Here is a 12,676-nt window from a genome sequence, read left to right on the forward strand (position 1 = left end):
AAAGGATTCTTTTACGGTAAGAGCAGTGAAACTATGGAACTCTCTGCTGAGGAGGTGGTGATGGTGAGTACAATAAAGGAATTCAAGAGGGGCCTGGATGTATTTCTGGAGCGCTAATAATATTACAGGCTATAGCTACTAGAGAGGGGTCGTTGATATAGGGCGTTAGTCTGATTGCCTGATTGGAGTCGGGAAGGAATTTTTTATTCCTCTAAAGTGGGGAAAATTGGCTTCTACCTCAGAGGTTTTTTTTTGCCTTCCTCTGGATCAACTTGCAGGATAACAGGCCGAGCTGGATGGACAAATGTCTTTTCTCGTACTTTTTTCCATTGGGGGACACAGACCATGGGTATAGCTTAGAGGTATTAGTAGGAGGGACACTATGCAAATATAAAAGAGAGCTCCTCCTCCTCGGGCCTATACCCCCAGGCTCCACCAGGAGGAACTCAGTCTTTGCTTAGTGGTCTGGTGAAGGAGGATGACACTTATTGATTCTACTCCTTTTGTTATTTTCTTTCTAGATGGGGACACAGGTCGGCATAGCGCTTTCCTGGTCCCCCGTGGAGTGCCCGCCTCCGCCTGTTGGACGCTACCTGGCTGCCTCCATTTTCCCCCAAGAAGACAAGCGGATCCGGGCTCGACCTGTTAGCTCCGGCGTCCCACCAGCTCCTGGGTCACCTGCTGCTGCCCTCCATCCAGATGTCTGAAGAGGTGAGCCCTGCTGGTACAGAACAGAGGGAGAAGACTGCAGGAGCAGATAAGTATGGCTTCCCCTCTGCTTCCCCCCCATGGGATCTGGTGGCGGCTGGCTGATCAACTTCCTGACACTGATATCTTGGGGAATGGATGGGCCGCCTGAGTGAGCTGGGAGATGGGTGTTTCGTTCTTGGAGGGGCATCTGGAGGCACTATACCATGATTATCTCCCTGCTGGGACTCTTATCACTGCTTTTCTCTGCAACCGCCGGTGCCTGCAACACCGACCCTGATTAGGGGCGGAGTCTTCTCTCCGACAGCTCCCGACCAGCGGTGGGCCCCCCGCTTATTCTGAGGGCCTCCGACACTGGGGTCAACCACCAGCCTTCATTAACCCCCGCCACGCGCTTTTCGGCGCACGGACGTCTTTTTTCATAAAGCAGGCGCGCACGCTCTTTTCGCGCCTCTGACGCGTCTTGGGGGTGGAGCCTCAGCGCTTCGCTCTGGCGTCTTCCCCCGCTTCCTGAGAAGCTCCTGGCTGCTCTCTGCTCCTCCGGTGGACGTCTGTGCTGTTGCCTGGGTGGTAGGACTTTTTAGCCCTTTTTTCTTGCTGCATCTGGTTGTGGTTGCCATCATGCCTAAGCCTGGGGCCCCCCTTAAATCTGCCAAGACCTCTTCTCAGATCCCAATGGGGTCCTGTATGAAGTGTCTTCTGCCACTTTCTGTCACTGGTATCTGTGCCTCCTGCCCTGCCCCTGGAGAGGATCATCCTTCTCCTCCTTCTCTTGCCCAGTCCAGTCCCCCCCCGTCCCTGCGGAGCCTGCGGTTCCCGCTTGGGCATCTGCCATGTCCAGCGCGGCTGCTGATTTGGCCTTAGTCGCCAAGGCAGCCATGTCCTTTATGGAACGTATGGCAGCTTCCAATCCTGTGGCGCCAACCACTCCATCTCCTCTCAGTGGTTCCCACAGAGGACTCTTCCCCCCCCCCCCCTCCTAGGGAGCGCAAGTCTGAAGGGGAATTGTCCGGCTCGGATGAGGTCATGGAGCGGGACCCCTCGCCTAAGCTCTCCACCATGGTGGCTGACTTAGTGGCGGCTGTCCGAGACACTTTTAATCTCCAAGGGGATTCTCCTCCTTCCACTAGTCAGGAGTTCGCCCTTTTTCCGCCCAAGAAGCCGGAAGCTGCCGCATTTCTTGTCCATGAGGAATTTTCCGCGGTCATATCCAGGGCCTGGGACCGTCCTAATCAAAAGTTCTCTGCCACCAAACGCATGGATACGCTTTATCCTTTTCCGGCTGACAGTGTGGAGAAGTGGTCTTCTCCCCCCAAGGTGGATCCCCGGTGGCCAGATTAGCCAAGAACACGGCCCTCCCTGTCTTAGACGGCTCCTCTTTGCAGGACGTTGTAGACAGGCGCCTAGACTCTCTTTCCAAGTCCATTTTCTCACTGGCAGGCACGTACCTGCGACCTGCTTTTGACTCAGCATGGGTGGCCAGAGCCCTCTCGGTGTGGTTGCAGTGCCACTACCAAGACCTGGCGGAACAAGATGCCTCTACTGACATACTGGATTTGGTTCTCCAGATGTCTCAGGCTTCTAAGTTCCTTTGCGAAGCTTCCATGGACATTGCATTTCAGCCATCTCGGTCATTCAGCGCAGAGAGGTCTGGTTAAAGGTGTGGGACGCCGACGCCTCTTCCAAACGTTCCCTCGCTAATCTCCCCTTTGGGGGTTCCAGACTTTTTGGGGCTCAGCTGGACAAGTTCATCTCTGCCGCCACTGGGGGAAAGAGCACTCCTCTTCCCCAACCCAGGTCCAAGCGCACTTTTCGGACCAGGTTCTCCGGCTCCCGGTACCAGTCCTTTTGCCGCTTCTCGTCTAGTAGGACGTCGCCTTCTTCCTCCGCTGGGGGGTCTCAGGACTCCCGCAATAAGCCCTCCTTCAAGCCCCAGCCTCCTGGCGCCAGAGGGCACAGTCGGCCCGCCCTGCTGCTCCCAGCAGTCTTCTTCATGAAGGGGCGCCCCCACCCCTCGTGGTGGGGGGCCGCCTGCTCTCTTATCAGCAGGTTTGGAGGGCTCATGTTCAGGACGCATGGGCTCTAGAAATTGTAACATCAGGTTACAAGATAGAATTTGCGTCCAGACCGCCGGAACGTTTTTTCCCTTCTCGCGTTCCGGGGGATCCGGCCCGAGCCTCGGACCTCTTGATGGCAGTTTCCTCCCTTCTGGACCGGGGTGTTATTACCCCAGTTCCCCCAGAGGAACAGGGCACAGGTTTCTATTCAAACCTGTTCGTGGTCCCAAAGAAGGAGGGGTCGGTGCGTCCGATCCTGGATCTAAAGCTGCTCAACAAGTTTCTGCGGGTGCGGAGGTTTCGAATGGAATCCCTCCGCTCCGTTATTGTTTCTCTTCTTCCAGGGGAGTTCCTCGCGTCCGTAGAGCTGCCTTACCTGGACGGCATACTGATAAAGGCCCCCTCGCTTCCGCAGGCCGAGGAAGGCGTCCGGATCACTGTTCAGACTCTGGAACAGTTCGGCTGGCTGATCAACTTCCCAAAATCCTCTCTCCTCCCGTCCCAGAAGCTCTCCTTTCTGGGGATGGTTTTGGATACCTTGGCCGCCAAAGTGTTTCTTCCAGTCTCCAAGTCCTCCCAGATCCAGGGGGCAGTGTCGCACCTGCTGCGCTCCTCGGGTCTCTCCATCTGGGAGTGCATACGGGTCCTGGGTCTTATGGTAGCCTCTTTCGAGGCTGTACCATATGCCCAGTTTCACACTCGTTTGCTCCAACAGGAGATCTTTTCCCTCTGGACGCTCGCATTCCGCCTGTCTCAGCGGGTACGGGCGGCTCTTCCCTGGTGGATGTCCCCTATGAACCTGACGTCGAGAAGATCTTTCCTCCCGTTCTCCTAGACGATCGTCACCACCGATGCCAGCCTCCTGGGTTGGGGCGGCGTTCTCCTGTCCCGCACGGTTCAGGGGGTTTGGTCGGCAGCGGAATCTCGCCTCCCGATCAACATCCTGAAGCTGAGAGCGATTTTCCTCTCCCTCTCCCATTAGACTCCTCTTCTTACCGGCCGCCCGGTAAGGATTCAGTCGGACAATGCCACGGCTGTGGCTTACATAAACCATCAAGGCGGGACCCGCAGCCGGGCGGTGATGCAGGAGGTGAGGAGAATTATGCTGTGGGCGGAGTCTCACGTTCTGGCGTTGTCAGCGGTATACATTCAAGGAGTAGACAACTGGACAGCGGACTTTCTAAGGCGCAACAAGGTGGATCCAGGCGAGTGGTCTCTGCATCCGGATGTATTCGAAGACGTCTGCCGCCGGTGGGGCCGTCCGGATGTGGACCTGATGGTGTCCAGGCTCAACAACAAGCTCCCGGTGTTCCTGGCTCGCACCCGGGATCCGAAGGCGTACGGGGGGGACGCTTTGGTGTCTCCGTGGCAGGACTTCGGCCTCCTCTATGTCTTCCCTCCACTTCCTCTGCTGCCGATGATGGTTCTACGCAAGATCGAGGCGGAAGGGATTCCGACCGTTCTCATCGCCCCAGATTGGCCTCGCCGCACATGGTTCTCGGACATGGCTCGGATGCTGGCGGACGCCCCATGGCCTCTTCCCGACAGAGAAGATCTACTGTCTCAGGGCCCACTCTTCCACTGGAATTTACAGTCGCTTCGTTTAACGGCGTGGCTGTTGAAACCGCCATCCGGAAGAAGAAGGGGTTCTTGGATTCGGTGATTAGAACCTTGATCAGAGCGAGGAAGCCGGCTTCCTCCCGGATTTACTATCGTACCTAGAAGGCCTTCCTTGCCTTTTTTGAGAACTCAGGGTTTCCTTCCCTTCGTTTTTCCATCCCGACGGTGCGCTCGTTTCTTCAGTCCGGACTCGAGTTGGGACTGTCGCTGAGCTCCCTGAAGGGTCAAGTTTCGGCTCTGGCCGTCCTTTTTCAGAGGTCCCTTGCTCTCCTGGGTCCTGTGAGGACCTTTCTTCAGGGGGTGGCACATTCGGTCCCTCCGTACGTCCCCCCTTTACCTCCTTGGGATCTCAACTTGGTCCTGCGCGTCCTCCAGACGGCCCCCTTCGAGCCTCTGAGGGAGGTTTCCTTGACTTTTCTCACCTGGAAAGTGGTCTTCCTTGTGGCCATAACTTCCATCAGGCGGGTATCTGAGTTGGCCGCACTTTCCTGCCAGGAGCCTTTTCTGGTTTTTCACCAGGATAAGGTGGTGCTCTGTCCGGTTCCCTCCTTTTTGCCCAAGGTGGTCTCTCCCTTCCACCTTAACGAGGATCTTGTCCTGCCCTCCTTTTGTCCTTCTCCGGCAAGCCCCAAGGAACGCGCTCTCCATTCCCTGGATGTCGTCCGGGCCCTGAAGGTGTATCTGACGGCTACCGCCTCCGTCTGCTGTTCAGACTCCCTCTTTGTGATTCCCGAGGGACCTCCTAAGGGTCTGGCGGCCTCCAAGGTCACTGTGGCCCGATGAATCCGCTCGGCTATCTCCGCGGCTTATCGCGCTCATGGTAGGGTTCCCCCGGCTCGGATTACCGCTCACTCCACTAGGGCGGTGGGAGCTTCCTGGGCAAGGTGCAATCGTGCCTCTGCATCTCAGCTGTGTAAGGCGGCCACCTGGTCGTCCTTACATACTTTTACGAAGTTTTATCAGCTGCATTCGCTGGCTTCGGCTGATGCTGTCTTTGGCCGCAGGGTTTTGCAGGCTGTGGTTCCTGTTTGACCGTTGGACGTTCCCCCTGGCGGTGCTGATATTTTTTCCCACCCCATGGACTGCTTTGGGACGTCCCATGGTCTGTGTCCCCCAATGGAAAAAAGTGCGAGAAAAGGAGATTTTTTGTGAAACTCACCTGTAAAATCTTTTTCTCGTCTTTTCCATTGGGGGACACAGCTCCCACCCATTCTGCCTGTTGCAGGAGGGGTTTCAGTTCAGTTCTGTTTGTGGTTGGACCTCATGGGCTTTGGTCCGATGGCTTCCATTATTTTTTCTTGTCTCCTTCTCCTACTGCTTTTGCAACGCCTGAGTTCCTCCTGGTGGAGCCTGGGGGTATAGCCCGAGGAGGAGGAGCTCTCTTTTATATTTGCATAGTGTCCCTCCTACTAATACCTCTAAGCTATACCCATGGTCTGTGTCCCCCAATGGAAAAGACGAGAAAATGATTTTACAGGTGAGTTTCACAAAAAATCTCCTTTTTTCGGTCTTATGTACTATGTTACGTATTTCAAACATTCTTCTAAAGTAAAGTAAACACGGAAATATATATCTGATAACATTTTTGTATAGTATGTATATATGTGACATATTGCAGTTAAAAAAGGGGGAAATACGTTTAAAAAAAAATGAGGGAAAAAAGCCATTTCATGTGCAATGGGATGTGCAATACATTACATGAGTTATTTTGTGATTGTCACACTTGCCAGATTTCTAAAATCTGGCTTGGTCATTAAAGGGGTTTTGTCACTTCAGCAAATGGCATTTATCATGTAGAGAAAATTAATACAAGGCGCTTACTAATATATTGTGATTGTCCATATTGCTTCCTTTGCTAGCTGGATTCAGTTTTCCATCAATCCAACAGCGGTGGCTGTGCTTGCACACTTTAGGAAAAAGCACTAGCTTTGTGCTTCCACCGTCCCTGTCACCAGAGAGGCCGGCGCTTTTTCCTCTAGTGTGCAAGCATGAACACCACTGCTTGATTACAGGGTGGCCGTAACCATGGAAACAAGCAGTGTCTAATGTGATTAAAAAAAAGAACCTAGCCAGCAAAGGAAGCAATACGGATAATACCAATACATTAGTAAGTGGATTTTATTAGCATTTATTATGTAGAGGAAGTTATTTGCTAAAGTGAGAAAACATCTTTAACCACCTAACTGTTTTGCCAGAGTCCAGCTCGGGAAGCGGGAAAAGGACTTAACTGTTCTGCCCGAGCTGGGCTCAGGCAGAGAGTGGAGGGCTGTTTTAGATGCTGCTATCCTCTCAATGGTAGAAGCTAGAAACATGCCTTTTCCAGGCTTTCATACAAGACCAGAATGACAGCTAAAGTCCAAACAACAGAGGAAAAATCAAGCCGGGAATAATCGTGGGTAAAACCTGCTTTTACTTTCAGCTGTAGTCACAGCATCCTGATTTCTATCAGTGACATGTTCCCCTGTACTGAACATATTGCTGTCATTCTGGTATTGTCTGAAAGCTTGGAATGCCAGATTTTCAACAATACCGAACCAGAGATATGAGTAGATAAAGCAGCCGCCCCCCTCCCTGTCAGTCTGGAGGAGAATGAGGGAGCAGCTGCAGAGCTGACGGACTGCTGGAGGAAAGGAAAAATAGTAAAAATATATAGAAATGTGTTATTACAATCAGTGTACTGACCCACATAATAAAATTACGTTCTTTTTACCCAACAGTGAACATCATAAATAAATTCACAAAATAATGTCAAAATTGCTGTTTTTTTAATCTTTCTCCCTAAAAATAAAAGAAGTTATTTAATACACAATATATACCCCAAAAGTTCCTAAAATACCTACAGCTAATCCCGCAAAAAAAAAAAAAAAAATTTTGACGAAAAAATTGAAGTTATGACTGCTAGAACACAAAAGGGCTAAATTATTATTGGTCCTCAAGGCTAAAATTGATTTGGGGTTAAAAATGCAAGTGTCCCTGAGTTGTGCGCTAACAAGATTTACTGCAGACGCACACACAGAGTTTTTCCAATTTTAACATGACTGTTAGGAGGTTAAGTCTTTGTGAGGTTTGGTCAAGTGGGTTAAAAGGGTTGTCTCGCTTCAGCAAATTACATTTATTATGTACACAAGGTTAATACAAGAGTGTTACTAATGCATTGTGATTGTCCATATTGCCTCATTTGCTGACTTGATTCATTTTTTTACCACATTATATACTGCTCGTATCCAAGGGTTATGATCACCCTGCAGTCCAACAGCAGTGACCGTGCGTGAAAGGTTTTTAAATACATTGCCATTGTCTAGTGAAAATACATGTGAAAAAATTGAATTTATTGCGCAACTTGCATTCCGAATGGATGGACAGCCACCGGCAGTCTTCACAAAGTACTGAGCATCTGGAAGCGGTCCATGTCCATGTGTTAGAATACAGTAAACATCCTATGAACGTATCAGTGGGGCACTGTAAACGGTGTTGAGGCAAATGCTCGGCACCTACAACTATTGCTATGCAAATAGATGTCAATACAAAGCCTGTATCGAGAAGCATTGTCAAGCCACAAAGTGATAGTATGACCACATATGACACCTCATGAATAATCTATGGATCAAGTATTATATGTTCACAAAGTTAAAGATTCCATAAGTTCTTTAGTGCAGTAACAATTCTGCATGTCAAAAGAATTATAAATGTGCCAAAAATTACTCTGATACTCAAAATCTAAGATACTTTGCTATTGTTTTTGTACAACATATTGAGTAATGCTTTTAATTAAAACTTGAATTTTGGGTGCATACTTTACTTTTGTCTGATATATTCAATTTCACAGTATGACTGTTGTGTCGCATTTGTATTTTTTACAGTGTTTATTCTGGTGTTTTTAGTAATACTAGTAACTACAGTTGAATACACGCTCAATGGCATTCTTTCCATGCAGACAGACCTCGTGAATGCAATGGAGCCCATAGTGGAAGGGATCTGTAGTAAAGTGAGGAACCGCACTCTGTTCAAGGGTGTCACCGTTGCCAATCAAGGGCTTGTTATGCCGTTTATCAAAGTAATAAAGTATTGAGGCACTCAGGTTGAGATATTTGCAATTCAAGTGAGGTTTATTTCATAATCTCTGCATCATCCATTTGCCCATGGTATATATAAGCGGCAACAACAAAATATTTCTGACCAGACGTTTCGGTCACGGTGGTCCTTCATCAGTGGTCATGTTATCTGGAATAATATCGGATACATGTTCAAATCCAAAACCCATTTGAACATGTATCCGATATTATTCCAGATAACATGACCACTGATGAAGGTCCACCGTGACCGAAACGTCTGGTCAGAAATATTTTGTTGTTGACGCTTATATATACCATGGGCAAATGGATGATGCAGAGATTATGAAATAAACCTCACTTGAATTGCAAAAATCTCAACCTGAGTGCCTCAATACTTTATTACATAGTGGAAGGGAGACCTGGCAGTAAACCCCTTTTGCTGCTTTCTGACGTAGTCAAATGAATCGATTTCTGTTGTAGCTGTACTAAGCTCCTCCTAGTGGTGGCTGCAGGCATCCTGTGCTTTATCATTTGCAATGGTATATGTAGCTCAATAGGAGAGGATAATTAGTTTATTTATGGCAGTTTTAGTGCATAAATATATTAAAATATATAATGTTTGAGATGAACACCAAACTTTTTCTGTGTGATCTTTGTCACTATAATGGTGGTTAAAAGCATATAATCTTTTACATTTTTTTATATAGCGCCAACATGTTCCGCGGCTATTTACAATCAGGGGATTCAAGAACAGTCATGAATAACATAGCCTCAAACAGGTCAACAATTAAAATGAAAAATGCTCTGCTTGCAAGAGCATACAATCTATCATTTATTTATTTTTAAAGACATTTTTTGCATTTATTTTTAAGAAACGGCTGCAGCCAGATATTAGCTTAAATGCTGCAAAAAACTGTGGGACGGAAACCTTAGAAAAGTGACAGAAAAAAAAACAGATCAATCTACGCCCCATTAAAAGACTTTAATGGTGTTTTTCAGGATTTCTATATTAATTAACTTTCCTGAAGATAGGTCATCGATATAGTAGGGGGCGACCTACTGTATGCCTTCTAGGGCAAAATAAAGGTAAGGAATAGCTTGAGCTGGGCACATTTTTGATATATATATATATATATATATATATATATATATATACCCTGTGTGTATTCGCTCAAATCTCTGTTGCAGAAGTCTAGGGGTGACTCTCAGATTTCTACCACAAATTTGCCAGCTGTTCCTTGCTGTAATTACCCCATTCTAGTTCAGTACAGCTAATTCTTCTCTGCCCTAATAGAGAATATGGACATGTATTTTTTTTATATATTTCCTCTTATTTGCAAACATGCTCTTTATGGATCTGTATTTTTTTTTTTTCAGTGGATATCTGGTCTGTGGGCTGTATAATGGCTGAGCTTCTAACAGGTCGAACCCTTTTTCCAGGCACAGATCGTATCCTTTAAATAATGTAAATTAATTTGATTGTTCTCTGACACCCTTTCCTTCCATCCAAATCAATTATGCATTAAAGGTGTTGTCTCACTTCAGTAAATGGCCTTCATCATATAGACAAAGTTAATACAAGCCATTTACTAATGTATTGTTATAATCCATATTCCTTCCTTGCTCATTTATATGGTTATGACAACCCTGCAATCCATCAGTAGTGATCATGATTGCCCATTATAGAAAAAAGGCGCTTTCTCCTATAGTGTGCAGGGTGGTCGTAACCATGGAAACTAGTGTATAATGTAATCCCTTTGATTTAAAGGGAACCTGTCACCGGGATTTTGTGTATAGAGCTGAGGACATGGGTTGCTAGATGGCCGCTAGCCCTTCCGCAATCTCTAGTCTTCATATCTCTGTGTGCTTTTATTGTGTAAAAAAAAACGATTTGATACATATGCAAATTAACCTGAAATGAGTCCTGTCCCTGAGATGAGTCCAGCGTAAAGGAGCCCAGCACCGCCCCGCATCCTCCGAATCTCCTCCTTGCTCCCCGACGTCAGAAAGCTAGAGCTCCGTAATCTCGCAATGCGCGAGCTAGACCATGCGCAGTTTGTTCCCCGAGGCTGATGCCAGCACAGGGAAGGAACACTGACGACACTGCGCATGCGTTAGCTCGCGCATAGCGAGATTACGGCGCTCTAGCTTTCTGACGTCGGGGAGCAAGGAGAAGATTCTGAGGATGCGGGGTGGTGCTGGGCTCCTTCACGCTGGACTCCTCTCAGGGACAGGACTCATCTCAGGTTAATTTGCATATGCATGAAATCGTAGTTTTTTTTTTTACACAATAAAAGCACACAAAGCTATGGGGACTGGATATTGCGGATGGGCTAGCGGCCATCTAGCAACCCATGTCCTCAGCTCTATACACAAAATCCCGATGACAGGTTCACTTTAACTTTCTCTAAATTAATGCCTATTGCTGAAGTGAGACAACCCTCTCTAAAGCCTCTTTACGCGGTCCATTGATCAGGGCAATTATCAGGAAGGAGGGTTCCTGGGAACACTTCTCCCCGATAATTGCCCTATGTAAATGTACTGCCAATTACCCAGTGAACAAACTTGTTCACCAGGTTAAAGCATCACTAATGCATTCACCCAAATCATTGTTTCTGGCCAGCAGATCTTCTGTACCTCCTGTAGTGTGCAGGTAGTTATTGGGAAGGAACTGTTAATTTTTGATAAGGGTTGTTTCACATGAGAGAGTCCTTTGTGTATGAGCGTGATCCTCCGTTCTGGACTTTCAGTGGTGCACAGCATTATACTGATTTTATAATGCTATGTGCCTCTGCTTGACCTTACTTCTTCTAAATCATAGTGACATAAAGCTGTCAATATAGGTTAAGCAGAGACACATAGCATTATAATTCATGATATATAATTCAGAATTTCACTTGTGTGAAACAGCCCTAATTGTCAGTTGTGTCTGCTAGTGAAAAGGTAGCTTTGACAAATTTTTGTCCAGTCAGATCAATTTCTGTCGAAATTGCTGCAGGTAAATTACTAACTGAACTGCCATAAAACCGAACTGTCGTAAAAAAAAATATATATATTTGCCAATGACTTAAATGGGTTATCACATGATTTAATGCAAAAAATATAATATAATACATGACCAGACCTGTACCTCACATGGATCCAGAGATCTCCCCATTCATTGCTGTGCTAGATTTATATCAAGTTGGCAGCTCAAGGGGAGTATCTTTTCTGTTGCAGCTCAGGAGGCGTACCCTTTCTGCTACAACTCTCTCCCTATCACAGCTCAGGAGGCAGTTGAAGGATGAAACTGAGCATGTGTGTCCTCAGTGAGCCACACAAAGAAATAAGAAAAAGAACAAAGAGCAGGTGGCGCTATACAGATGTTTTATTGACTAAATTATTGGCTATACTAAATGTTTAATTACATGCCATTACAAAAGTATTCAGATCCAGGTGCCTGTTTGAAAACGGTAGAATATTTTTTTGTGGGACAACTCTTTTAAAGACTACTCTATTATTCTGAATAGAACGGTCATGTTTTAGGGTGATTTTAGCAAATAGAGAAGATAAGATTTAGTTCTAACTAGTGATAAGCGAAGTGAGCTTCGTATTCTAGATCTGGTCGCTTCACTCAAAACTTCGAATCAATACTGTACACAGATCCGTCTCCGTACTGATAAAAATATAAGGCCTCCGATGAGGCAAAGTAAGTTATTTGCGAAATCACGCAAGACTTCGTTGAAAAACTTCGGTATTTGATTTTTCAAATGGTAAGCCACTTTAAAACTTGGATCCGAACTTGGCTTCAGTTCCAAGGTACCAGTGAGTGCCAAGCCAAGTTCAGATCCAAGTTTTAAAGTGGTTTTCCCGCATGGTTGCTAAGGAGACGAGGGAAGAGTTACCCGGGACCCTATTTTCTTTATTATTTTCCATTATAACATGGTTATAATGGAAAATAGCATTCTTTAATTCAAAATGCGAAGTAAAAGGTCCATTATGGAGTTAAATTATTATTTTTTTAAATGTAACTCACCTCATCCACTTGATCGCGCAGCCGGGCTCATCATCTTCTTCTTCTTGCAGGACCTGGCTGGAACAGGACCTTAGGTGACGTCATCGCGCGGTGACGTCAGCGCAGGTCCTGTCGAATGAAGATAGAAGAACCTTCTATCTTCATTCAGCAGGACCTGCGCTGACGTCACCGCGCTCACCACGATGACCTCACCGAAGGTCCTTTCCCAGCCAGGTCCTGCAAAG

At 47.0% G+C, this 12,676-nt stretch overlaps 1 protein-coding gene across 1 annotated transcript in view; it reads left to right on the forward strand.

The window, feature by feature from the left end:
* LOC120995148 (mitogen-activated protein kinase 14-like) overlaps nucleotides 1–12,676 on the forward strand; it is a 386,582-nt gene that overhangs the window by 277,663 nt on the left and 96,243 nt on the right. The window contains 1 exon segment of the mRNA XM_040424160.1: nucleotides 9,815–9,886. Within this exon segment, the coding sequence (XP_040280094.1) occupies nucleotides 9,815–9,886 (72 nt within the window).

This window comes from Bufo bufo, chromosome 3 (assembly GCF_905171765.1).
Source record: "Bufo bufo chromosome 3, aBufBuf1.1, whole genome shotgun sequence".
Lineage (NCBI taxonomy): Eukaryota > Metazoa > Chordata > Amphibia > Anura > Bufonidae > Bufo > Bufo bufo.